The sequence below is a fragment of the Myotis nattereri genome (assembly GCF_964212035.1).
Source record: "Myotis nattereri genome assembly, chromosome: 16".
Taxonomy (NCBI): Eukaryota; Metazoa; Chordata; class Mammalia; order Chiroptera; family Vespertilionidae; genus Myotis; species Myotis nattereri.
In genome coordinates this window covers 38,063,015-38,089,850 of record NC_138091.1, presented here as the reverse complement: position 1 = coordinate 38,089,850, position 26,836 = coordinate 38,063,015, and the positions used below count along the sequence as shown (strand labels likewise).

At 43.9% G+C, this 26,836-nt stretch overlaps 1 protein-coding gene across 1 annotated transcript in view; it reads left to right on the top strand.

The window, feature by feature from the left end:
• Window positions 1–2,584: 2,584 nt before the first annotated feature.
• ERN1 (endoplasmic reticulum to nucleus signaling 1) overlaps window positions 2,585–26,836 on the top strand; it is a gene marked incomplete at both ends in the record, with an annotated part of 65,146 nt that continues 40,894 nt past the window's right edge. Inside the window, 2 exons of the mRNA XM_081108951.1 lie at window positions 2,585–2,647; window positions 26,599–26,719. Coding sequence (XP_080965077.1) covers window positions 2,585–2,647; window positions 26,599–26,719 — 184 coding nt within the window. The remainder of the gene's footprint in view (window positions 2,648–26,598; window positions 26,720–26,836) is intronic.

Sequence of the window (26,836 nt, the reverse complement as noted above, 5' to 3'; positions counted from 1 at the left end):
GCACCCTTAGTCACCTGCGGAAACTGGAAAACACACAGACTTTGGGCTCCACCCTGGAGATTCTGAATCAGTAGGGGAAGAGGGCATGAGAAGGTGTTGGAAATCTGTTTTTGTAAAGCTCTCCAAATTTGGGAACAGTTGTTTCAGAGAGAAATGAAAATAAGATTTTAACTACATTTTTCCCACCATTCACCATCCAGATATACTATTCAGGTCCTGCTGGGGTGTGTGTGTGTGTGTGTGTGTGTGTGTGTGTATGTATGTATAATTTTTTTTGGTGCAAGAAGAAGATTTATCTTTACAATAAGACCATGACCTTTGCCTGGTTTAGAGGTTGCTATTTAATGAAACTTCCAGAAAGGTATTCTATATGGGCAGATCTACTCCAAAGGCACCCTACAAAATATTTCCACTTCTGATGGTATTTATCAGTAATGCCAGTTTTTGCTTTATCAGAAGTAAAAAGCTGTCTAAACCGATGCCTGGCTGTGGAGCAAGATTATGGACAATGCTGCCATAAGTAAAACCAAAGCTTATCAGTATGAGTTGCCAGTCAAGTGAACTGCATAAAACATATCCAGTGATTAAATGTTAGAACAACCTAATTGGTCCATAAGAAATTCTGAGAGCATATGACAGTGCAGTTAAGACCTGGGGGTGTTAGGTCCAGCTGAGTTCAAGATATATATATATATATATATCCACCTGACCGGGCTCCTTGAAATGAATTTTTTCCCTTCTTTATTGGATCTTTACAAGTGATTTATGAGTCAAATTGAGGTTAAGCATTCCCCTTTGTGTTTCGTCCACTGGTGCTTACAAGGTCACAGTGACATTTTGAATTGTCAAAGGCTGCCAGAGTTTCAGTACAGAAAGTTCCCCCATCTAGACTTCCTCTGTTTGAGAAAAGGCACCAGAGGAGAAGGCATGGGAAAGGGGTGTTTTTTCAGTCAAACTTCTTTCCTAACTCAAGCATGTGGTCTTACAGATCCTGTTGTCAGCTTGCAAGCCGGGCAGGTAAGCATTAAAGGGCTCCTCCCTGGGCACCTGGCCACACGGCTCGGGAGTGAAGCAGCCTCTGTTTTAACCCAGCTCCCCGCCAATCCCAAACCTCTCTGTTTGCATTTAGACGTGCAGATAACACTTTTCAAAACGTGTCTACCACTTTCACAGTGGCCAAGACTCAAACAGCTCTGGACTCTCGGCATTGGTTGATTAGTCCCTTGACTGGCCTCGGAGTAGGGGTTGGGAATGGGTAACTGTTTACAGGATGCTGCTTACTTCAGACATGCCTGTGTTACGGTCAGGGCGGGTCGGTCCACAGTGCACACGGACCAGGTCCCGGGCCAGTCCCCCACTGCTTTGCTGTTTTCTCTTTCATTGCTTCCTCCTTTCCCCAAACCCTGAAAAATCTTAGGTTTTATTATGAGCTGGTTGGGAAAAATTAGAGAAGTGACTTACCCCTTTTCTCCTGAGATCTATTCGTGTCTTGCTCCGACTCTTGGTTGACTCATGACAAACAACATCTCCTCTGTCTCCTCTTCCAAGTGGAGGGCAGCATGGGACCCAGTGACCACACAGCTGCTGGGCCCTTTAATTTAGGCTAATAGCCCACAACCCGAAAACAGAACTCGTTTGGGACCTCAACACACCCACTCGCTCCGATGAGTTGTGACACGTGTCATCCCAAGCTTCAGGAGGTCACAGATGCAAATGCCACGTGAACACCATGCCACCCGCAGCCGAAGTGAGTTCCTTTTTTGGAACTGATAATTTTTGGCAAGTGATTTGGCCACGGTTTATTCCGAAAGGAACTGATGCCTGTTGGACATGATTGGAGGGGGGAATTCCCGAGGGGGAAAAAAGAAAAAGGAAGAAAGGCCTTCCGACTAGCTGAGTGGCAGCTGGAGGACCCCAGGGCTGTGGAGTCGGCGACACGGGCGCAGGCAGAAGCGCTGGATTTGCTGGCCCCCCGTCAGCTGCTGCCCTCGCTTCGGAGGGCGCCGGCGGGAAGACCAAGCGGGGGCTCTGGGCAGCCGGCACCGCCTGTCTCCTGGCCTTTCCCCTGATCAAGTCTGACTCAAGGGGTCTCTCGGAGGGACGAGCGGTACCTCCTACCTCCTGGGGGAAGGGGTGCGCCCGCGTGGCGAGGCTGCCGGCCTTCCCCCCGCACCCGGATATGCTCCCAGCCTCGACAGCCCGGCGCCCCTAGATGCGGACGCCTGGGCTGGTGCTGTCCAGCCACGCCAGCCGCGGGACCTGGGCCGGCCAGCAGCCTGTGCTGACCTCGGCCCCGCCCACCGCGCCAGCCCCGCCCACACTCGAGCCTGGCCCTGCCCCCGCGGTGGCCCCGCCCAGTCTCGGGCCCGCCCCCAGCCCGGACCCGCCCCGACCGGAAGAAGCGCCGGCCCGGCGCTTAAAGGGTCGGGAATGGGGGTGCCGCCGCCGCCTAGTCAGCTCTTCCTTCGCTGAAGACCAGCCGCCGCCGCGCTGTCCTCGCGGCGCCCCCGCCCCGTCCTCCGCCCTCCCGCACCGCCCCCCAGAGCCGGCTGGCTGGGCCGGCAGCCGGGACGGAGCTCTCGCCATGCCCGCCCGGCGGCGGCTGCTGCTGCTGCTGCTGTTGGCGCTGCTGCTGCCCGGCTCCAGGGTGAGTGACCGGGAATCGTGGGATGGGGGGACATCTCGGGGCCCCGCCGGGCTCTGAGCTGGGAGCGCAGCGGCGGCGGCTCGAGGCCCCGTGCGCCCCGGCGGAGGCTCCAGACGCGCGTAGGAGGCAGCGCCGGGCGGGGAGCGAACGCCTCCTGGCTGGTCCGAGTGGCGGCCGCGGCCAGCCACGCCGAGGCGCACGCCACCCGGAGGGCCTCGCGGCCAGCGCGGTGTCCCGGGCAGCGCTTCTCGGTGCGGCCTTGCGCGCAACTTTGTGTCGCCCGGGTGGCACCCCTGGTCTCCAGAAGGCCACCTGCCGGACCCTCCCCACAAGTGGGCGCGGGCTCCGCCTGCGGGGGCCGCTGGGGACGGACCGAAAGGGCCCTGTAGCCGAGGGGAAAGGAATGCCTTGCGTTTATAATCCTGGTTGGAACTTTCAATACGCGAGAACTCCGGGAGACGAGTGCAGTTGCGAGAGAGTGAGCTTTTCCACCCAAGAGCTCGATCGCTGGACCCTGCTCACCTGTCTTGCAGGTTCCTTGGTCTGGTGAGGCAGGAGGCTGCCTTTTGTGCACCAAGACTTCGTGAAGCAAGTTCAGCTGTGGGAATTGGGCTCGTTTTTAAGACCCCATATGGGACAGCGGCGAAACCGCTTCCGAACTTTGAGTCAAAGACTGTCTCCTTCTGTGAGAACACTGGGGGGCTGTCCGAGACGTCTTCTCATCTTTTTGGGGGGAGAAGCGCCTGGTTTACATTTATTTAACTATTTAAGACCTTTTACTCTGGCTGTGGATTTGGGCACCACGGCTGGGAGGACATTTTGTGGACACACTTGTTTTTTTCCCTCTTCTGGTTGGAAGAACCTAGCGAGTGGTTTTTAAAAAAACATACTGTTCAGGATGTGGGTATGGTACATCGGTGCAGGATCTGTTTAATGATCTCCACTGTGTACTCTTTAATGTGGATATCATGTGCCAGGTGTCCAGGTGGAAAACTGACATGTGTGTACCTGAGTGCCACAGCGGGAACTCGTTGGAGATTATGCATTTTAGGTAAATAATGCTCCATGCTCTTGGAGTAACAAGGATTTGGAAACAGCTGTAATAATATGTAAGGTTACCTTTTTCACACTCGGGTTTTGTTTTTTAAAGGAAAGTTTGTGCACACTTCACGTTAGAACCCGTGTATTTAAGTTTTTCTTCTAATTTCAGAAAAAAAATCCACTTTCACAACTAGGTTCAGGTTTTGAACTTCAACGCTATATGGTGGATTGGCTATATGCTGCTTGGCATATGTTCACAGATAAGAGAATGACCATATGTATGGCAGGGAAACTGGTCATTTCGAATAATGAAGGCCAAAGTGTATTGGTTTTCTTTGCCACACATTTCCATGCTGTTCTTTCATTGGAGTCTAGTGTTTTAGTTATTGAATAACATAGGCTTAAACAGCCCCAAATAACTATTTAGCTTTAGTTGGGAATATAGTTTCATTTCATGTAAATATTTGCAAATTGTATTTAGAAATCCAAACGTCTCAGAGTTCCTGGTAAAATATTCCAGACCCATACTGAAAGGTTATGTTTTAGTGTCACTACATTTTTAGGTAAAAGGTCAGAATTTCACTCCCAGAATTATCTAACAGTAAAAATTTCTATCCCCAAATGTAGTGAGAATTTTTACATAAAAACTCTAAACGAAACCCATTGCAAAGTGTGCAGTAAAAAACAGGCAGCAGTGATGTTGTGTAGAATGCATTGACTGTAAAATTAGACAAACCTGAGTTCTAGTTGTGTCCTCAGGCAAGTTATTTTACTTCTTAGAGACTCTGTTTTCTGTAAGTACAATGGGGACAGCTAAAATGCTTACATGCCTGAAGGCACCTTGCACTTCATAGATGATAAATGTACTCTCCTTACCCCTCGAATCCCCCAACACAGGTGCTTTTTACTCTCTCTCATTTTTTTTTTTTATATCATACGTCTGCAAGGAGCATATTTGGATGCTGTTTCTTTTTGATTGATGATATAACTAGAGCAGCCATGGGCAAACTACGGCCCACGGGCCTGAAATGAATAAAACTAAAAAAAAAAAAAAAAAAGACCGTACCCTTTTATGTAATGATGTTTACTTTGAATTTATATTAGTTCCCACAAACACTCCATCCATGCTTTTGTTCCGGCCCTCCGGTCCAGTTTAAGAACCCATTGTGGCCCTCGAGTCAAAAAGTTTGCCCACCCCTGAACTAGAGCATTGGAGGCAATACTGTGATTTTTCTTTCAGTTTGTGATTGATTGAGCCAGACCTTGACTCATCATGGGCTGCAACTCCAGGCTTTCAGATCAAAATGCAATAACACCAGTGTTAGTAAGGATTTGAGACTGTTAATCCAGGGAGTTTTCCCCTCCATCCTAGACCTGGATCTTGTACCTCACGTTGGTTTGTGTTACATCACTGCTGTCACATCATCGCTGTCATGTAGTCCTCATTTTCCCGTGTTGAGGTGCCCCTTCTCTCGAGTACCAAAGAGGTCTGTAGCATGTGTGGCAAAATACTTTCTTCCGTTATAATATACTATAGGCCCAGTGCACGAAATTCGTGTACTGGTAGGGTCCCTAGCGGCTGTGGACTGCCAGCCGGGGCCTCCCTCCCTTCCCTGGCCTGCCCGGCCCCCTGGTCAAACTCCCAGACAACCTCCTGGTAGAGGGGACAATTTGCATACTATGCTTTTATTATGTAGGATATCATTTTTTAATTCAGTGTTTTGGTTTTATTTTTAAATAAAATTCTTTTCCAATTACAGTGATGTACAATATTATATTAGTTTCAGGTGTACAACATAATGATTAAAACCAGTGTTTTGGTTATAGAGCAGAATAAAAAACGTCCCCACGAACTGAGGACCATGTAAATACAGAAACACACTGAGAACATCATCTGAGACACGAGTGTTAACTCGGAATGTCCTCGCTTACCATGTATCCTGATAGTTATCACCTGCATGAATTATCCTAATAGGAGATAGCAAGTATTTATTCTGGGGCCAGGAGGAGAATGTTTCATTAAGCTCATGTTATCAGGGCTGCTAATCATGAGATGAGACTGTAGTTGTGCACATGTGTTTGTGTGTCATTTCATTAACTTGCCTGACCACCGGGCTTTCCACAGTAGCATAGCTTCTCAGAGCAAGGAGAAAAAGTGTATGGGAAGTCTTCTTGAGAGAGTTCAACGGCAGACCATATCCCAGCGTATAGGACAGTGGGCTACGTAAAGGTTTCTTCATGTCTGGACGGAGTAGCACCACCTGCGTCGGCCTGGGGGATAGTTATTTGCCTGTCTCAGATTCTGACTCCATTTTTCAGGTCGAAGAATCATTGGAAACCTCTTTGGTTTGGGGATCCAAAGTAATCTTTTGGTTCAGTATTGTGTGTGTTTTATAATGATCAAATGTTCTCCCTAAAGAGATGATATAGGGGAGAAAAACCTAATGTATCAAATGGATTCCATTTTTATTATGCACAAATAACTTGGGACCTGTAACCTAGCAATATGATTAGAGTGTGATGCTGGCTTAAACAGTGGTGAATCACAGTCCATGAATAAGAAACATGCGGGTTGAATATATTTCCCAGGGGCTGGCAATTTTTTTTCCCCTTGTCTTTATCTTTGCTATATTCCATGTTTGGTAACCTGCCACAGAGCAACACATTCTCAGAGATATTTACAGGAGACTAGATATGGATTGGGAAAGTAGAACTTTAAAAGGTAATCATAAGCTCCTAGCTTGCATTCCTTTTTAAAAATTTAAGTTACATCTAGACATGTGCAAACACCCAGCAAATACAACAGTGTAAAAATATGTGTTTATATTTTTGTTTCGTTTCCCTCCCTCGCTCCCACAGAATGTTTCCCATAACCTGTTAGGAAATGTTCTGAGTGCATTTGTCACTTTTAGTAGCACTTTAGTAAACCATCACTCATGACAAAACATTTGAGCTTTCTGTGCTCAGCCCTGGCTTGGGGACCAGGGTTGACATGGTACTAAGCCTTGCTTTGCCTAGTGGTCACCCTGCTGAGGTCATATGGATTGTTTGCAGTTTCCACTATTATAAGGAAAGGTCTATTTCCCTTTTTTCGAATCTTTTATGTGTTTAGTGCTTCCTGAATGATAACATGGGAAAATTTCTATATGATATGCGAAGATTTTTTTAATCCCTTAAAATAGTCATATTCATTGTAGAAAAGTTAGAAAGCATACATAAGTCTAAATGAAAAAAAAACTTTCTATAATCCTACTATCCAAATATTACCTCTATTAATACTTTAACAGCTTTATTGAGATATAATTCACATATCATATAACTCACCCGTTTAAAGTGTACAGTTCAATGGTGTACAGTTCACAGAATTGTGCAACCATCGCCACAATCAATTTTATAATGTTCTCATCATCCCCAAAGAAACTTCATACACATTAGCTGTCACTCCCCATCTCTCACAGCCTCTGAGACAGGCAAATAAATAATTTTGTAAATGGAATCATTCCATGTGGTCTTTTGTGACTGGCTTCTTTCATTTAGCATAATGTTTTCAAGGTTCATCCAGGTTGTAGTATGTATCAGTGCTTCGTTTGTTTTTATTGCTGTTAACACTGCATTATATGGTCACACCGCATTTTGTTAATCCATTCTTTAGTTGATGGAACATTTGGGTTGTTTCTCTTTTTTGACTATTATAAATAATGCTACTATGAACACTTGAATACACATTTTTGAATGGCCATATATTTTCATTTTGGGGGGGTATATACCTAGGAGTGGGATTTCTGGGTCATATATATAGTAACTGTATGTTTAACTTTTTGAGAAACTGTTTTCTAAAGCAGCTGCACTATTTTAATTCCCACCTGCAATGTAGGAGGGTTCCAATATCTCCACATTCTCACCAACACTTGCTATTATCTGCCTTTTTGATTATAGTCATCTTAGTGGGTATGAAGTGGTAACTCATTATGGTTTTGATTTGCATTTCCCTGGTGGCTAATTTACTAACACCTTGATATATATACTTCCAGATGCTTTTTTCTGCGCACATATTTGCATAGGTAATATTTTTCTTCCCCAAACTGGAACATATCACAGATCTTTCTTTCATTGTTAATAAATTTAATTCTGCAACGTCATTCTCGTAACACTTCTCTGCGTAATACTTCTCTGAATGGATATACCATAATTTGACTATTCAACCAGGTAGAATATTGAGGCTGTTTTTAATGTTCATTATTATAAACAATGCAATAAACCATTTTTTCTTTTTTAAAAATATGTTTTTAGTGAGAGAGGAAGGGAGAGGGAGAGAGAGATAGAAACATCAGTAAGAGAGAAACATCAACATCCTTAGGCTGCCTCCTGCCCTGACCAGCAATCAGATGAGCTACCTATCTCTTGGTGCATGGGATGACACTCAACCAATTGAGCCACCTGGCCAGGGCTTGAACGCATCTTAACTGCTTAATTATTCCTTGGGATAAATTCCTAGAATTGGAATTTGCTGATCAAATGTAATCTTTTACAGCTCCTTCCCCCAGCCCCCAAACTATTTTGAATGTTTTAAAAAGCACAAAACTTGCCTTAAATTGGGTTTATAATAGCCATTTTAAAGTAAGCTGTTTTAGCAGCATGGATTTTAAGTCAAATGAAAAATATTTAGATTGTATTTTGCTTATATTTTGGTCTATTGATGACTCTTTATGTACCAAGAGCTACTGAGAAAATGTTTTGTTCTGATTTGTTCAGTAAATTGTTTGTAGGGCCCTTGGGTCTGCAGCAGTTTCAGATCAGCTTTGTAGCAGCTGTGGCTCCCGTGAGCACCCTCAGATACCTTGGGGTCATCTGCAGGTTTGGTTTTGGGTAGCCTGCCTCCTGGAGACAAGATTCTTTCTATAGTTGGTTGTGAGGCCATTTACAGTTTTGCTTCAAGACTATTGGTAAGTCGATAATTGATGCATTGGTTGTGCCTTTTGGAGGCTGCTATTCTTAAAACATACAGCTTGTCCATACAGCTATATTTCCTGGGCAGATTAAAGTGCCACTTGACAATACCATCGTGCCTTTGGTGTTTTTTTGTTTTGTTTTGTTTTCCCACAAACATACCTAAACTTACTCATCCAAAGGAATGTTGTCTCTTTCAAAATACGTAATCACCCCTTCAGAGTCAGTGTTGACGTCCTATAAGTTAGTCTTTTTAAAATTGTTTTACTTTTCAGTACTTCATTTAATGATGTAGTCAATCAGTTTAATAATTCAACCTAAAACACAAAGGGAGCCCTAAAAGAGCAAATATTTACTCTTGAGCCAATTATCCTTACACAACTTAAAACATTTCCCAATTCCTTCCGATCTGTGCTTGAATATAACTTTCATGTGCTTCACACTGAAGTTTTGGTGAAAACTATTAGTCAGCTTGATTGCACAAGTTACTGAGGACACTTGGATAGGATTTTTGGTTGTTTTTAAAAACCAACTAAAGACTTTCCACCATGTAGGGGACTCACAGGTATATTCTTTGAAGGGAATTTCCAGAAAACTCCAGAAATATTTGTGAGCAACAGGAGCACAGCTGCATAAAGGTATAAATGCTTCCCAAGATAACTAGAATCAGAGTATATTAGACAGTTGGCAGGGATCTCACTGGTCTAATGCAGTGAGCTTCAGTGTTTCCCCCCACTCCATCCCCACATAAGGAACAGGATGCATGTCAGTAACAGTGGGAGCACATCAGAACCTTCGGGGGTGGTGTTTGCGGCATATACCGCCCTCTCTCAGGCATCATCTTCCCTCCCTAAGTTGAAAGATCACTGCCCAGAGCAGACAGATGAGAAAGCTGAGGCCAGAGAGGGTCATGCGACCTTGAGGTCATGTGTCATTGACAGAACTGAGCCTTGAACCTAATCCTCCTGCTTCCCTTTGAAGAGCACTCCCTGCAGTGCTTATGTTCTGGTGTGTTTGTTAGAACAAATCAGTCCAGCTACACCAGTCACACCCTGAGGAGGTGACCCAGCCATGTTGCAGTGACAGACAGGATCTAGAGAAGGACCAAGGACCAGCAAGAGAAGACCGATTTGTAAGCTTCAGGAAAATGCTCAGATAAGGGCTCTTGTTCCTCCCACAAGAGTTGTAGCCTCCTGCCCTTTGTTTCAGTAGGAAAGATGCAACTAGAGTCGGAAACACTGCCTTCACCTGAGACTCTCCAGCAAAACTTCTGAAGTCTGGAGCCAAATCTAGCGGCCATCATGGAGAGATTAAACCCGATTCACAGTTTAAGCTCATTTCTTTGCGTGAAGTCTAATAATATCTACGCAGGTGCACGTTGATCAGTAAGATCTCACCCAGAAATGTTTCTGAAACAGCAAAACTGAAAGTTCATGTCTGAGAAGCCTTGAACCAAAGTCAGTCCTCCATAGTGCAGTCACCTTCCTCAGGGAATCCTGAAGAGACAGAACTCTCATCATCAAGCTGGGCCTGGGTGTTTGCCTTTGCAGAGGCCCCTACCTCCCAGGCAGTTCTGGCACCAGGGAGTAGGTCTGCGATGATGGGAGAGGGAGTGACACAGCGGACCTTGGACCACAATGGAGGGACTCAGGTTAGCTTAGGTGGGTCGCAGGAGAGGGTAATGAGGGAAGAGAGGAAGGACCAAGAAGGTGCCCTGGGATAGGGGCTGTCACACTTCTCTTGCTGGTCTGTCCTAGAAGGCAGGGACCCTGCCTTGTTATCTTCGCATCTAGCATTTGGCATGGTGAGTCGGCCATACTCACTGTAGTGGGCACTCAGCAAGTACTGATGGAATGCCTCTTGGAGTCTTGTGAAGACCAATAAAACAAGGAGCTGTTTATCATCGGGCAAGTGGGTTGTGGGTTATTTGGGGGGGGGAGGAAGATGTTGCTTTAGCTGTAATCTATCTTCTTTAATGGGATTTCATCGGTAGTGTTCCTTTCTACAGAATGACAGGGGCTTCCAGGATGTTTGCTTGGATGGACACGACCCGTAGTGTGTGGTGCCCTCTCGCTGGGCTCCTCATATCAGTAATAAGATTAATTTTAACATTGCCAAGCCCCAGGAGATAAATGGGTGGTGATTATTCCAAGTCACTTTCATTTTTCACTCAGCATGATGTTTCACTATTAAAGAATGAACCCTGATCCAGGGTTGTCGTCTTAGGTATTAAACATGATTTCCGTAGTTAGTAGACTAATTTATAATTATAATTCAAAACCAACCCTTTCTCCGGTGGATTATTGCCCCTCCCCCCTCTGTTTCCAGTGGGGAAATAATTGTTTGTCTAGGCTGCAGGAGCGTTTGTCATGGAAACTGAATTTTTTCATACATTTTCTGAACAAACAGTGCCATCAGATCTTTAGAGAACCTGATGTTGCCATTGATCTACAGTTATCAGAGGAGTTTGTTGCCCAAACTAAATCAGACATCTTTTCTCTTAAAGCCAATGGCCCATGACTCCTGAGGGGCCTCTAGGAACGAGAGAAACACCTGCAAGAAGGGGCCCAGCTGCAGCCAGGAATGTGTGACTCGAGGCAGTGCCTCTCAGCCCTGGCTGAGTCCGTCACCTGGGGAGCTTTGTAAAAACCCTGTGCGGAGGCCCCACCCCAGGTGACTGAAATCAACATCTTTAGGCATGGAGGCTGGCATCCTTTCTTTAAAAAACATTTTTGTAAGCCCGAGGTGACTAATGTGCAGCCAGATTGAGGCCGTTAAGTAATTCCTGTACCTTAATCCTAGACAGAGCAGATGTGTCTACCTGTGCCCTGTAATATCACAGAGCCCTGGCCTGGCCTAGAGGCAGCTTTGGGCTTATCTTTTAGAGAATTGGGATCGCTACATCCTGCTGGTTAGCAGCAGAACTAGGAATAGAGAATCTAGCATTGTATTTGTTTCTAATATAGTCCAATATTGCCCAACTCTTAAAAGAGCAAGTCATTCCAGACTGGTGAGTATTCCAGTTGCTTAAAAAAAAAAAATCAGCTTTGCCCTTGCCGGGTGGCTCAGTTGCTTGGAGTGTCATCCCGTAAACCAAAACGTTGGGGCTTCAATTTCCAGTCAGGGCGCATATGGGAGGCAACCGATCAATGTTTCTTTCTCACATTGATGTTGCTCTCTCTCTCTCTGCCCCTTCCTCTCTCTTAAAAAACAAAACAAAAAAACACATCAATAAGAACATATCCAAGGGGGAGGATTTAAAAAAAAAAACAACTTTAACTAATAATTGGCCTTACATTCAAATACATTTATTGAATTACACAATGTTTAGAATTATTTAAAGTGACACTTAGCTTACTTATTGCTGCCTTCTCCATATATCAAAATGCCTAAGGAATAAAAACAGTATTACTTTCCAGGTCCCATTGCAGCACCCTTGCAGGTGAAATTAATCTCTGAGTTTTAAGAGAGCCTTCTGTAGCCAGAGTGAAGTAGCCAGGGTGGTGTGGGTGTGGAAGAAATGTGTGGGAGGAGTAAGTCCGATAGTTAAGGTACAAGAATGAAGCATATAAACAAAAAAGAACTTTCTTATCAGGGTGAGAATGTGTGTGTTGGAAGCAGATTGTAGGAGGGGACAGTTTGTGAGACTCACCTTCCCCTTTTCTGTGAGAACTGGATAGCTGTTTCTCAGCCTCGCAGCCCGAAGGCCTTTGCAGCAGGTGCGGGCTGAAAGGCCTGGCGGTACAGCAAGGTGCGGGACATGGCCAGCCAGTTATCTCAGCGACCTCAGTTGTTACTCAAAGAACATTAAGTAGTTTCTTCCATGGGGGAAGGATTTATAAGATCTCCGGGCACATTCAAATACTGCATGAAAGATGTAAAGCCAGTTTCGGGGAATCGCTGACCTCTGAACAATCTAGTGGCCTTATCCTCTAGTTCTGTTAGGGTTCATTTTCCGCTTGCAGTGGTCTTGTTTTACCAAGAAGAAAACGGTTTCCTTTACACATAAGAGATTAAGAACAAGATTATCTGTAGTTTTGCTCTTCAACTGACTGGGAGCCAAACCACAGTTGCTTCTAAAACCAACCCTAAGACATCTTGATCTGAAGGTTCAGTATTTGGAAATCTCTGGGGCTTTTGGAACTGGAGTAAAGTTCAATCACTTATCTGATTTGTGGTTTGGAGAAGAATAGAGATCTCCCTTTCAGTTTAGGAGATGGTTGGTTTTATAGCCCACAGCATGTGTCCTTGGGAGTAACCTACCTCCTCCCACATATTATTGGTTGATTTCTATGGTATTTCTTTTCCCCACCCTGAACCTTAAAGTGAATCAGATTATTACTAATTGCCAATGTTGCAATAATTTGAGATACATAGAGACGCCAAGATGTTGAAAGACCAGGATTGGGGCTGACTGTGTTCAGAGGCATCAGGACTTCTAAACTCTCTCAAATTCTCAGGTGGGTTTTGGCATGTTTTGATCAGTTAGGGGGAGAAGAATCTACAGCAAAGCCTGAGGAGAGATGAGGGCCTGGTAAATCATAGCTCATCACACTTCTGAGCTTCCAACTCGGTGTTCCTCCTTCATAGAATCATATACTGATGGCAGGAGAAATTTGATGACTTGCCCAGAGCCTGAGCCAGAACATATATCCCTGTTCCCAGTCTCATCTTGCAGCTTTATTCACCCAAAATCACCTGTCGAGCATGTGCCAGGCTTGTGGGGATACCTGAGGAACTTTGGTTTTTTAACTTGGAATTATGTGAACACAGGATAGGCCAAGGATTGACAAGCAGGCCTGAGCAGGGGAGTATGGGCTCACAATCGTAGGGAATCGCCCTGGACAGGGCCTGGGCACACTGCCAGGCCAGCCTTCAGGAGGCGGGTTATGGAACCTGCCATATTTCCCCTTGTGTTGTACAGTTTCTCTGCTAGATGGTTAACTCCTTGAAGGCAGGAGTGTTATAAGCCTTGGGGTTCCAGGACCTTATACGTAACAGGGCCCTTCTTTCTGTGCATCTGTAGGTTAAAAGAGAGTCCAGTCCTGGGAGTGGGGTTGAAGTAAGTGATTTAGCAAGTAAGTTGGACATAGACGAGTCAGCCAACAGGAAGAAGTGTGAAACAGGGAGTGCCTAGAGGAGATTGATAACTTGTCAGCCTGCATGAGTAATGCGAGACCGTGATCCAACAACTCAGCCTTACTGTATGGTTACTCTTACTGTGGCAACAGGAGCCTGGAATTGACTGCAGGTACTGGGGAGATGGAGCACCCGGTGGAAAAAGAACAGGAGGAGGCATGTTCCACTCTTTGGGCCTCCAAATCTGTGCCTGGAGGCTGGTCAGAGAAGTCCCTCAGAGGAGGGTCTCATAAAAGGTTTTGTGTTGGAGTTTGCTTTATAGGCCATACTTCATACAGCAGTCTAACTACTCAACTTGCCCATGAAGTTTTGGTGTGTGATACTCAGCTGTAAACCAGCGTCAGTCCAGCATTGGTATAAAATAAAACACCAGGGAAGACTCACCTAGGTGTGAACACAGATTGTGTCTTGTGTTCTTCACCTTAGGGCAGAGATGGCGAACCTATGACACGCGTGTCAGAGGTGACACGCGAACTCATTTTTTTGGTTGATTTTTCTTTGTTAAATGGCATTTAAATATATAAAATAAATATCAAAAATATAAGTCTTTGTTTTACTATGGTTGCAAATATCAAAAAATTTCTATATGTGATACGGCACCAGAGTTAAGTTAGGGTTTTTCAAAATGCTGACACGCCGAGCTCAAAAGGTTCACCATCACTGCCTTAGGGGAACATTTGTTTCTTCCATATTTGCTTTGCACGGATGTGTACAGCACCTCTTCCTTCTCTTTCTGTGAGCTGCATAGGTAACAAGACACGCAGGGAAGATTCTGATTTTTGTGGCCTCGCTGGATGAGCACACACTTGGCTTTGGCCAGCTTTCCCAGCCCCACCTTGTCCCATTGCCCTTTCTGCTTTGTCTTCCCAGTAGCACTGGCCCACTAGGTCCTCAAACACAGTAAATTATCTTCAATCTCAGGGCCTTTGCACAGGCTGTTCCCTCTGCCCAGGAAATTCTTCCCTTCCTCCCCCTCTTCCTTTAGATCAGTGATTCTCAACCTTGGCTGCACATTAGAATCACCTGGGAATCTTTTTAAAATCCTGATTTCTGGGCCACATCCTCTGGAAATTCTGGTTGTTACTAATGTTGTGGCCCCACCCCATAACAAAGAAACAGAATTTCCGGAGGGTGAGGCCCAGAAATCAGGATTTTTAAAAAGATTCCCAGGTGATTCTAATGTGCAGCCAAGGTTGAGAACCACTGCTTTAGATCTTAAATCAGAGGTCACTCCTTGAGGAAAACCTTTGACACTGATCTCACAACCCCAACTTGGCTTCTCCTGTTATGCTCTCATGGGTCCCTGTATATCTCTTTCATAGCACTTACTGCAATTTGTCATTTTGTTTGTCTGGCTCTTTGACTCCTATGGTCCCTTATTAGATCATAAACTCCACAAAGGCAGGAATCAGATCTCTTGTTGTGATTGGATCCTAGTGTCTTGCACAGTTCTTGATTAATCATCATAATAATTGACACTTATATGGCACTCACTGTGTACTAGGTATTGTTCTTAGAGCTTTATGTATATTAACTCATTTAACTCTCCCAACAATCCTGTCAAGAAGTATTATTATTGCCGAAGCTGGTTTGGCTCAGTGGATAGAGCGTCGGCCTGCAGACTGGAGGATCCCGGGTTCGATTCCGGTCAAGGGCATGTACCTGGGTTGCAGGCGCGTCCCCGGTGGGGGATGTGCAGGAGGCAGATGATCGATGTTTCTCTCTCATCGATGTTTCTAGCTCTCTATCTCTCTCCCTTCCTCTCTGTAAAAAATCAATAAAATATATTTTTTTTAAAAAAGAAGTATTATTATTCCCTTTTTACAGGTGAGAAAATCAAGGTGACTCCCCAGGGTGGTCTGGCCCCAGAGTCTGCCCTTCTAACAATCACATTATACTTCATTGAAGCTTAACAAACGTTAGAGTGTTTTCAGATAATCACATACAATCCAGAATGTAAAATGTAGTACCGTTTGGTAAAAATCTTTTCAGCAGTTATTTTTTTTTCCTTCTTTTTTAAAAAAATCCTTCCTTTTTAAACATCATAAACCATTTTAATCTTTTCTTAATTGTTCCATATACCATCGCTGTCTGCCCCTGAGGGGAGGAGATGAGTAGCAACTGAGGTTTGAGTCAGAGTGGATAGTCAGGTTTTTGACTTTGTTTACTTTCCGATGGTATCTTTGGCTCCCCCACCAATTTCTTCAATAAGATGTCTTCCCTGGTACTTACATAATTCTTGTCTTTGGAAATCTCAATATTTATTTTACTGTCTTAGCAGTTAAAGAGATGTTGTTCAAAAGGAGAAACAGATTGGGAAGCTTAGCCAGCCTCCCCCACAATTCAGATGCCCATGTAAGCTGCTTTTCTAACCTGGAGAAATTGGCAGTAAGATTGGATGACCTCCAGACGAGGCAGAAGCCTGACCAGGATGGTAACTTTAGGAAGAGCGATCTCTGGGAAAATGGAGCCTGTTGGCTACAGAGTGTGTGTCCTGTAAAAGCGCGTCCCTCCCCCATCCCTGTCCTGGACAGCCATTTCTCCTTTCTCAGGAGGGAGTTCCTCTCTCCTTGGTCCCTGGAAGGGCTTCTTCCTTGAACCCAGAGGCTTGCTATCTCCTTCTTGGGCATTCTTTTCTGCTTCTGTTTCCTGCCTGCGTCTTGATAAGCTGGAGGAAGCGGCGTAGCTTGGTCCCAGCCAGTCCTCTTGCCCTGCTCTTGTTCTCAGCCGTCACTTGTCCCTCTCCAGATTGAGTTGTGCCAACACAGTCTTCCAAGCATTTTCTTATCATTTCCTATCTCTGCCCAAATGTGTGAGAATTGCATAGAGATGTTTACATGGGCTTCTCAGAGGATCCTAGAAAATAGAAACCTATGCTAAAATTATGGAAACCTGGTGGCATAAGATTTTTTCTCACATGAAAAAATTAATATTCAGACCCCTGTTTCCTTTTTTTGTGAGCATATATCCTGCTAAATGAAGCAGTCCTGACTTAGTGCTTGAGGCTCATCAGCATATGTTTGGTCATTAAAATGGTCTTTGCTGTTCGAAGGACTTGTCCTGTGCTAATCAGTAATGTGTGTTTCCTTGGCATTGGTCTTGGAAGAATGACTTTCTTCATCAAAGGAATTGGCAGAGGCTACTATATCATCATCATCATCATCAAAGAGCATTTTTAAGAAAACCATTAGTACTGGGCTGGATAAATGTATCACAAGGATTTCTTTTATGGTGGCTAAGGCCTTTGACTTTCTGTGGTGGTATTCCCACCCACTTAGATCTACAGTGGGATCTCAGGAATTTTTACCCAGAACACTTTTTTAAAAACCCCACCCTGTATAATTTGCAGTGCCTTTTGGTATATTGGGTGTCTGTGTAGAATCCACAGTTTACCTTTTGGCCTCTTCCAAAAGATCCTATCCCCCCCTTCCCTCAGGGCAGCGTGCTGTTCTTCATCCTCTCCGGCAGGATTCAGAGGGGAGCTCCAGGCCCGAAATAATTTAAGCTTACGGTTCTCAGAGAACCATGATTTAAAGTATTGGAATTATAGTGTGGTGCAGTGGGCAAGGGACCAGACAGAAAGGCGGAGACCTTGGTTCCAGTCCTCTGTCTACAGTTAACTGTCTGTGGTACCTTGGGCAAGTCACTTCACCTCTCTGGGCCTTGACTTCTGTGAAATGAGAGGGTTGGGTAAGGTGATCTCTTCAGCCCTTTTCATCTCTAAAATTATATATTCCAGAAGTTGTAAACAGTTCTACAGTTTGATCTGTGTTGTATGGAGCCATATGGACTTAATGACCATCTAGCTCATTTGCAACAGGAAGGCAGTATGGTGGACTGGGCCAATAGGGAAGTAGGTAATCCTCAAATGGACTTCAAACAGTGGGGATTTTGACAAGGGAAGTCCAAGTATCTTCTCTTATGAAGCTTGGCAACATCTGGCAAGCATGGATGGCAATTATGTCATAAATGCAGTTGTTTGTAGATAACTTTTATTTGACTAGAGCCGTAGTCGGCAAACTGTGGCTCGCGAGCCACATGCGGCTCTTTGGCCCCTTGAGTGTGGCTCTTCCTAAGCCTTAGGAGTACCCTAATTAAATTAATAACAATGTACCTACCTATATAGTTTAAGTTTAAAAAATTTGGCTCTCAAAAGAAATTTCAATCGCTGTACTGTTGATATTTGGCTCTGTTGACTAATGAGTTTGCCGACCACTGGACTAGAGCATTTACCCACTTTCTACTTGACCCCTTCCACTCTCCTTCCCCCAAAAGAAATCCCCAGCTAAGGGTAAAGAACAAAATTGACAGATTCTGATTAGTTGCTATTATCAGGACTAAAAAATTTGGTATCTAATCGAGCCTTTTCCCCCATAGGGTTTTTGTTTGAGGACTTCCTAACAGTAGGTTTAACTGCAGGATCAAATTTGTCTTCTTGTAGGAATTACTAGTCTAAGTCTGACCTTTATTAGTTTAGTTTGTTTATGATGCTGCTGTCCCATTAAGGTAAATGAGCCTACTAGATTTCTCAGTTTTTACAAGATCTGAACTGCTACTGTTGCCTTTTAGTGAAGACAACAGCATAGTAGTGGCAATACTCGCATTCTAAATCTCAACCACCAAATGATCGAGAAAGCTTGAGTTTTAGTTTTCATAAATAATAAAATGCTTAGGAACCTTAGGGATTTGATACCACATTAAGCACAGGGCTTGTTTCCTTGACCACAGAGCACCTTTCATGCCCAAATGTATTTCCTCCTCCCATGGTGTCAGTATAAGTTGATGACAGAGGGACCATGAAGACAAACAGAACAGCTGGCTATTTGGACTTAGACACAGCCTGGGGCTCCCAAACCAGTGGGTGAAATATATTTACCTGTTGTGAAACTAGTATACCTTTGTGCTCAGGAATAAAGTGAATTTATGAGGAACCTTTTATCAGACCCGTTAAAGGAATAGCCTAAACCAAAGAATTGTAACTGTCTTGGATGGTGGTTAATTACACCACACAAGAATGGCCACCAATACTAGTTTTACTCCCTCAGTTGCTTAGTTTGGAAACCACACAGAGCTGTTCAGTTAGGCCTTGCCCTTTACTGCATCCCAAGCAGACACTTGACTCCCATCCAAAGCAAATGTCATGGTTACCTTTATTGACCTAATGTCCGGAAACTTAACAGCTGATAGGCTGGTTAGAAGGAACTAGTATTTGGTTGATGGATTATTGCTGACTTACACTCAAGTAAATGAAGTATAACAGAACTTGGACTAGTTCTTAGTAATAGACTGAAATCATTAAAACATAGGCAAAATTAAACAAGAAAAGTCTGTTAGTATCATCAATGTTTTAATTCTTTTTTTCTCTAGCTTCTTTTTACCAGGCTTTCTAAATTTTTTAAATCATTTTTATTTTTCAATTACAGTTGACTTGACATACAATATTATATTAGTTTCAGTGATTAGACATTATATAACTTAATAAGTGATCATCCCAATAAATCTTGTACCCATCTGACACCATACGTACGTAGTTATTATGTTATTGACTATATTCCCTATGCTGTACTTTACATCCCCATGACTATTCTCTAACAACCAATTTGTGCTTCTTAATCCCTTCACCTTTTTCACCCATTCCCCCAACTATGAGTCTGTTTCTGTTCTGCTTGTTCACTTGTTTTTTAGATTCAATTGTTCATAGATATGTAATTATTTCCATTTTATTGCTCATAGTTTTTGTCTTTTTTTTCCTTCTTCTTAAAGAAGACTCTAACATTTCATGTAATACTGGTTTGGTGGTGATGAACTCCTTTAGCTTTTTCTTGTCTGGGAAGCTCTTTATATGTCCTCTAATCTCTATCCCAATTCAGTAGACAGGAAACTAGACAATGAGTTTTCTGTGTCACTGTGTCAGATGGCTATATAGACATCTCCATAATTGGAAGGGAGGATTTTACTGTTGGGTCAGGTGTGTAAATGAGTTCGGGGTTGGAGAGCAGGGTGTGATTAGAATAAAAATCTTCGATATGTCTGTCTAACAGGCCTTTACATAAGAAACCTTCAAAAGTAGTCTTTGTTTAGCCCACTCTCCTGATCAGTCTGAGGCTTATACTTATGTGGGCTCTATTTTCCAACAAGAGATCTTTATGTAATGGGCGTGTACTGGCATTTACTGGCACTGATTTTAGTCGTAGCTGCTTTGGTGAATTCTAGACAGCTTTTTGGCCATCATTGGGCACAGTCTTCTATGTGATCAGATGGCATTAGAATGACAGTACTCTGCTGGGTATTTGTTGTAAAGCCACCAGAATCACAAATAGCCAGGCTTTGTTGAAGTTTATAATCTGAAGTAGTTACTATTGCTACAAATAGAAGAATTGTAGACACATATGTCCTTTTTTGAATATCATTTACTGCCTGCCAAGGACTATATTACAGAATAATATTTTTGGGTACTTCCTGCTGAATTAACATATTACTGCACAAATTGTGTCTCTGTCTCTGTCTCTCTCTCTCTCTCTCTCTCTCTCTCTCTCTCCTTGGTAGCCAAAAAGTGTTTTACTGATATCTCTTAAAATCAGCTCATCCATCCTGTGGCTTTCACTAATTAAAGTCAGGAGAACAATGCCCTTCTCACCTCCGAGCATTATTGCTGTTAATAATTATAAGCTCTTGATTCCTTAGCACATTCTAATCCATTTTAAATCTATTATTCCACATTGGGTGACATGCAGCTTTAAATCTTCTCAAGAATGCTTGTGTTCTAAGTATAAAACAAAATTTCTTGGAAATCTTTCTTACGCAATCCTTCCCTCACTTGCATACCTGTTTTAAGTACAGTATTACCTGTAATACCATAATGTGTAGTATTCATTTACCAAAATGAACTTGAGGTCACTTTAACTTTGCTTTACCTCTGAGGCCAGCTGTCCAGTGAATTTGAGCCTTGGCCAGGAGCCCCTGCACTGTAGAAGGCACACTGGGTGTTGATGGCAGATTGTAGGTTCCAGGAATTTAGGTACACATTACATTGTGTATTGACATTCTATGGAAACATGCCAATATCCTTGTTAGATTTCTAGTTTGGTTTGGAAAAATGGTTTTCTTAGCCTTAAATAAATAAAACTAAAGTTAGATTATGCACTATAACAGTAATCCAATGAAAGTAGAGGAAAAATTATTTGGGGGGAAAAACAACACACACAAAAAAATCCCTGAACAAATCCCGGTCAGTGCAGTTCTCCCAAAAGGGGGGAAAACCATTTTCTCAGCCAGATGATTGATTCTGATGTTGTTTTAGAAACTGTGGTCTGTTGGAGTGGAGGTAGGAAGGGGAGAAGATTCACAGAAGAGATTTTTATTTTAACTATTTTTACTTATTCTACTAAACTAGCACTACAGTGTTGTCATGTAAATTTAACTTTCTTGGGTTTGATTCAGTCAATCTGTATGCCATCTGAGAAGTGCATGGCTCTCCTGTTCCCAGTGGAGAGGCCTCTGTAGGTGTATGTACCCCCATTGCCTGGGGTAGGATGCACCAGGTTTGTAAATAGATTCATCAGGTCTCGATCCCTCTGGAAAGCTGGGTATGCGACACGTGTGCATGGCACCACTTCTTCCCACTGACTGCTAGATGAGAGTTCTGTGCTATTTTTATTAACCTTATTTCTGTCCTTTGTTATTAGGTGGTCAGTTAGCTTATGGACCGATTCTTTCTTGAAATGTGAGTCTGAACATTAAGACTTGCATTTCTTTGGAAAATGCAGCATTTCTGAAAATCCTGAGTTGCACTGGCCTTTCCTGTGCCCTGGATCTTAGAGCGGCTGGCAGTGGGCTCCCTGCCATTCTTCCTTGAGGGGCGGAGGGTGGATGGAGATGAGCAGTCACTTCAGTGACAGGCAGGGCAGCAAACCAAGCCCTGGGGCTCTGGTGGTGGTTTCCTCCTGCCATGGGTAAGTCGCCGCCTGGCCTGACCAGCCCCAAGTACTCGTTAGAAATGGGTGGGTTTTTGCTAGAGGCTGTTTCATTTGTTTTTGTGCTGCTTAAACACATCACGCCCCTTGTGTCCATAATTCTCTTTATCAAAGACTTTTTCCTAAACAAAGTTATTTCAGAACTCGTTTTAGAAAAGGTTTCTTTGGGTTTTTTTTAACCTGAAATATAAGGAGTTAATACAAGAGCAGCTAACAATTCGCTAAGTTTAGAATATTAGAGAATGAAACTGTCGGCAACCCACCTTTTAATCATCTATGTGAGTTACTTGGGAGCTGCTTCCAGGTCTTTGCAGTGAAGGTAAAGTGGATGGTGCATCTTAAGAACTGGTGTAGCTGCTTTATAATCAGAACATAGAACGTGAGGCTGCAGCCCGGCAGCGGCATTGGTTTTCACGGGAGGGAGACTCGTTAAGTCCTGATGGAGCAGGCCGTCCTGATGGAGCAGGCCGGCAGTGAGGACTGCTTTACCACTCACCCAGCCCAAGTGAAATAAGCCGTCTGACCAGCAGCCATTTCCCCAGCATCTTCTGCCCTGAATTGCCAACCCTCTAGTCATCAGTCTGGGTGTTTCCTAGAATTATCTTGGGGTCGCCTTGTGTGAGATAATGTGTGTCAGACTTCCATGAGGACCGACCAGCTAATGGGCGTGTAGTTTTAGGTTAGACCAGATTACCCACCACTGTCGTTCTTACCTTCTGCAGTGTTACTGTGCCTACTTCTTAGAAGTCACCATGGAAACCAGGAATATATATTTCACTAGTTTGAAAAATGAGTCAGATTCCAGGTAGTCAGCCTGCCGCAGGTCTGCAGCATCAGCATTGTCTTTCCATTGTCAGGCTCCGGAAACTAGTGTGACCGCAGGGTCCATTGCCATTTCGTCCGTCGTAGGGAAACGGGAGCACTGGCGACTGACATGCCTGGGTGCAGGGAATGCAAGTTCATTACTGGGAAGCATGTGTGTAGATGTTCAGATACACGTAGCTCGCAGCTCTGCGTAGTATTGCAAAGGCATATAGAAGCTTAATTCATGTTAGTTTTAGCAACTGTATTGAAAGCAGGTGTACGCATGCTTCAAAAAAATGCCAGGGGTGAAGAGCCAGACATTTTGTCATATTCATTTGCCTTCTGAGAGAATGACACTGGTCACAGGGGCTCCCGGACATTCTAATTTGAAACAGCCGAGAGCCTTCAAAGAAGAGAAAAACCTGCCGGTTGTGAGGGGTTTGTGATGTCACTGTGGACGTTGTGATTAACAGTCAGCAGTCTCAGTTGCCAAATCCAACGTCTAGCCCACGCTGGTATTTTTGAGATGTTTAAAAGACGGTGTTAGTTAGGTGATTAGTGTTTTATTTCAGTTCACCAACCAACCATAGACAATTGCTCTTCCTGTGGTTTCCAGGCAGCTCAGACAGGCAGCTGGCTATTGTTTCCACGCTAGCCGCGAAGCAGCACTATTAATATTTTATTTAATATTAGCCCTTTCAATATGTGATAAATGTACTTGGGGGCATTTAGTTCATTGTAATTGTACTGTAGGCTTTGAAACAACAACAAACTCTTCTATTCTGGAAGCACACTGTCTTGCCAGGAGAGCTCTGTGCTTCTTAGCTTTGGTTCCTTGTTTGGTGGATATTAATGATCCAAGGTGGTCGAGTTGCCTCATGTCCTGAGATGGAAAGCGCTTCACCTGGGATTTAGGAGCTTGCCGAGGCTCCTTTAAATTCTAGCCTCTCTTCCACCTGCTAACTTGTCCATCTCCTGTCTTATGAAAAATTCATTGCTGATTATGTGATCCTATTATAGAAAATTTAGAAAATAGAGGAGAAAAGGCTATGGCAAAAATCTTGCAATATTTTCTTCATCTTTTTTTCTCTGTATATTTTCATTTGCTCTGTGTATATGCGTGTGTGTGTGTGTGTGTGTGTGTGTGTGTGTTAGGACTGTATGGGCTGTGAGTGACAGAAACCTAGTTCCAACAAGCTTGAGCAAAGGGGAATTAGTTGTAAGGATTGGGTGTCTCTGAGCCCAAAGACAGGGACTTGGCGAGGCCTGAGGATTGGTGGACGTGGGCCGCACCCTCCCAGGCTTTCCGCTTTCTTCTTCTCCGGCTTCTTTCTCTGTTTCTGCCTTTGTCTTTCTCTCATCCAGTTGTTTTTCACGTGGAGGAAAACATATTCAATGAAATCTCCCAAGTTTAATTTCTCACCATTTCATCTATCCAGAGAGTTCAACCCAATTCTTGTGTGATCACAAGACCTAGCATGCAAAAGGGCAGTTCCTGGGGTAACTGTTTGATAGGTGGAGGGGGCTCAGCAGGGATTTCTATCTCTTGGCCCCCAGGCATGCTTGGGTCTTTTCATTTATTCAGTTCCCCAACTGCCCCTACCAACATAATCCTGCCATCCCACATCAAGCTGCAAACCCATCCCCTTTCCAATGGGAGGCAGCCCTCCGTCTTGTTCAGCTGCAGCCTCGGTGGTCTTTGTAGGGCCACTGTTCTCCAGGCCAGATGCTCCGGGCAACGTGCACGCTTCTGCTTCAGGTGTGAGCAGGTCTAGGTGAAGCTTGTCCTCATCTATCCCCTGTGGCCTAAAATAATTTTAACTACACCAAACAGCTGGTGTGCGTAGCCTCTTGATTCCAGCTGGGGCAGGCATCACCCCTGAGGCTTGTTTTGCTAGCCCAGTGGTCGGTAAACTGCGGCTCGCAAGCCACGTGCGGCTCTTTGGCCCCTTGAGTGTGGCCACGAAGTTGCAATCGCACTGTACGTGCGCGCCCGCACGTGGTATTTTGTGGAAGAGCCACACTCAAGGGGCCGCAGTTTGCCGACCACTGTTCTAGCCAACCTAACTAAAACTGATTTCCGAGTTCCAAAGGTGGAATTAGAAGCAGACCCTTCCTCCTCGGGTTTAAGGCTTTACCCGGAGAATAGGCTCAGCAGGAGCGATAAGGCTGGCTGTGGTTTCTCCCATCCAGGTGAGTGGGCCTTGGCTCTGGACAAAATAAAGGGGGAACTTCTCCCCCTCCAGGCCAGGCACAAAGGAGGTGAGATGAGTTCTAGGTCCTGGCAGCTGTGTCGCCCCCTCGAAAAGGAATGCAGGGGCTGGAGTGTTTGTCCTGCCACCTCAGACTGTCCCGGAGAGAGCCACTGGGCTTTCCCTTTTAAGGGATTAACTGGGCATCATCCTGGCTCTTACCAAGAATGACCAGGTATTTGAGGGTCAGACTCCTATGCACAGGGGAGTAATCCCCCGAGCTTTTAGAGTTCATGCTAAAAGCCAGCCATATTTTTTAAAATAACATTTGTGCCAAAATTCAAACTGTTTCAGTATGAACAAGTTGGCCTGTTTTTAATTCAACAGCTACAGGAACCAGTTAATGTGCAGGACAATATAGAGACAAAAGAAGAGACAAGCTCATTACAAGATGGCATTGCTGAATGGGCCCATATCGCAAAAGCATGTTCCTAGGAAACCTTCCAGCTATCACCTGCACATCACACACACACACACACACACACACACACAAACACACACACACGGCTGCTCCCATGGAATCTGTGTGGATGAGGGTACGTATAATTTCTAGCAAAGCTAGAGGACAGGCAGACAAAAAGAATCTGTCCAGTATAATTATAACCACAGTTACATTAACTTTTGGATTCAGCCCAGCCAGTGTGGCTCAGTGGTTGAGCATCAACCCATTTCCGGTCAGGGCTTGCAGGTTTGATACCCGGTAGGTATTCTCATTATTGATGATTTTCTCTCTTCCTCTCCCTTTATCTGAAATCAATAAAAATGTATTTTTAAAACATTTTTAGATTCTTTATTTTTCATGTGACAATGAATATAAGCGTTTTTCTGTATTGTTGTAGCTTTTCCACATGCTGTTTTAATGATTACATAATGCTTCATTGTGGGTCATAATTTATTTCAGCCATTTAGATATTATTGGAAATTCAGACCTTTCTAGGTTGGGTTTTTTGTTGTTGTTTTTTTTGTATTTATAAAATGGGATATAATGAGTATCATTGTGCACAGAGCTTTTTCCGTATCTGGAATTATTTCTTAAGGATATAGACATGGAATTACAGGACCAAAAATATGAGCACGTTTATACTTTCCAGGAAGACTGCACTAACCATTTTTAACACCACCACCAAGTGAATTTCACTACCTTTGGCTAGTTTCTTTAAAAAAATTTTTTTTTTAATTCATTGAGCATAAAATGTGCATTTTAATTTAAATTGTATTTTGAGTGTAAGTGAGGAGTAATTTGGGTTATGTTTTTTATGCATTTTTGATAACATGTCTCTTGAAATCTTGGTGCTTTATTACTACACAAACTCATTATAGAATGGGAGCTGTTTTCCTTATTTTGCTTTAAACATTTCCCCCTAATTCTTTGCCCTTTAAAATTTCATAAGTGTGTATGGGTGTGTGTGGGTGTGTTGGCATTCTTCTTTATCAGTCTTGCAAGATGGCCAAGTTTTAGAAAGTGAAATATAACTAAGAGAAGGAAGTCAGTTAAAAAGGTGAGCGTACTTTCTACCTCAGGGATTATTTCAAAATCCCTGTCCTTGTCATGTTGGGTCCTAAGCCAGTCCCTCTGCAGGAAGGACTGTCACTGAGAATAGGTGGCCTGGGTCCTAGTCCTGACGCAGCTGTTGTCCAGACAGGCGCCCTTGATGGGAGCCTCGGCCTCCATCCTCAGTTTCCTCATCTCTAAGCTGGTGGGTTTGAGAAACTTGCAGGGCGGAGGTCTCTGGTGGTACAGGCCCCAGGTGAAGAATCATGTTGACCAGGAAGGTTCTTCTCCATCTCTTGGCAGATTTTTGGAAGTTCCAGCACAGTGACGCTTCCTGAAACCTTGCTGTTTGTGTCAACCCTGGATGGAAGTTTGCACGCTGTCAGCAAGAGGACAGGCTCGATCAAATGGACTTTGAAAGAAGGTAATTTGGATTTGGTCTTTGGGTGACATGTTCAATGTGCTCTGCTGCTTCCAGGAAACATATTCCAGAAAAAGAGAAAAACAGTTATATGTTATTTACTAAAATAAAAAGGGATAA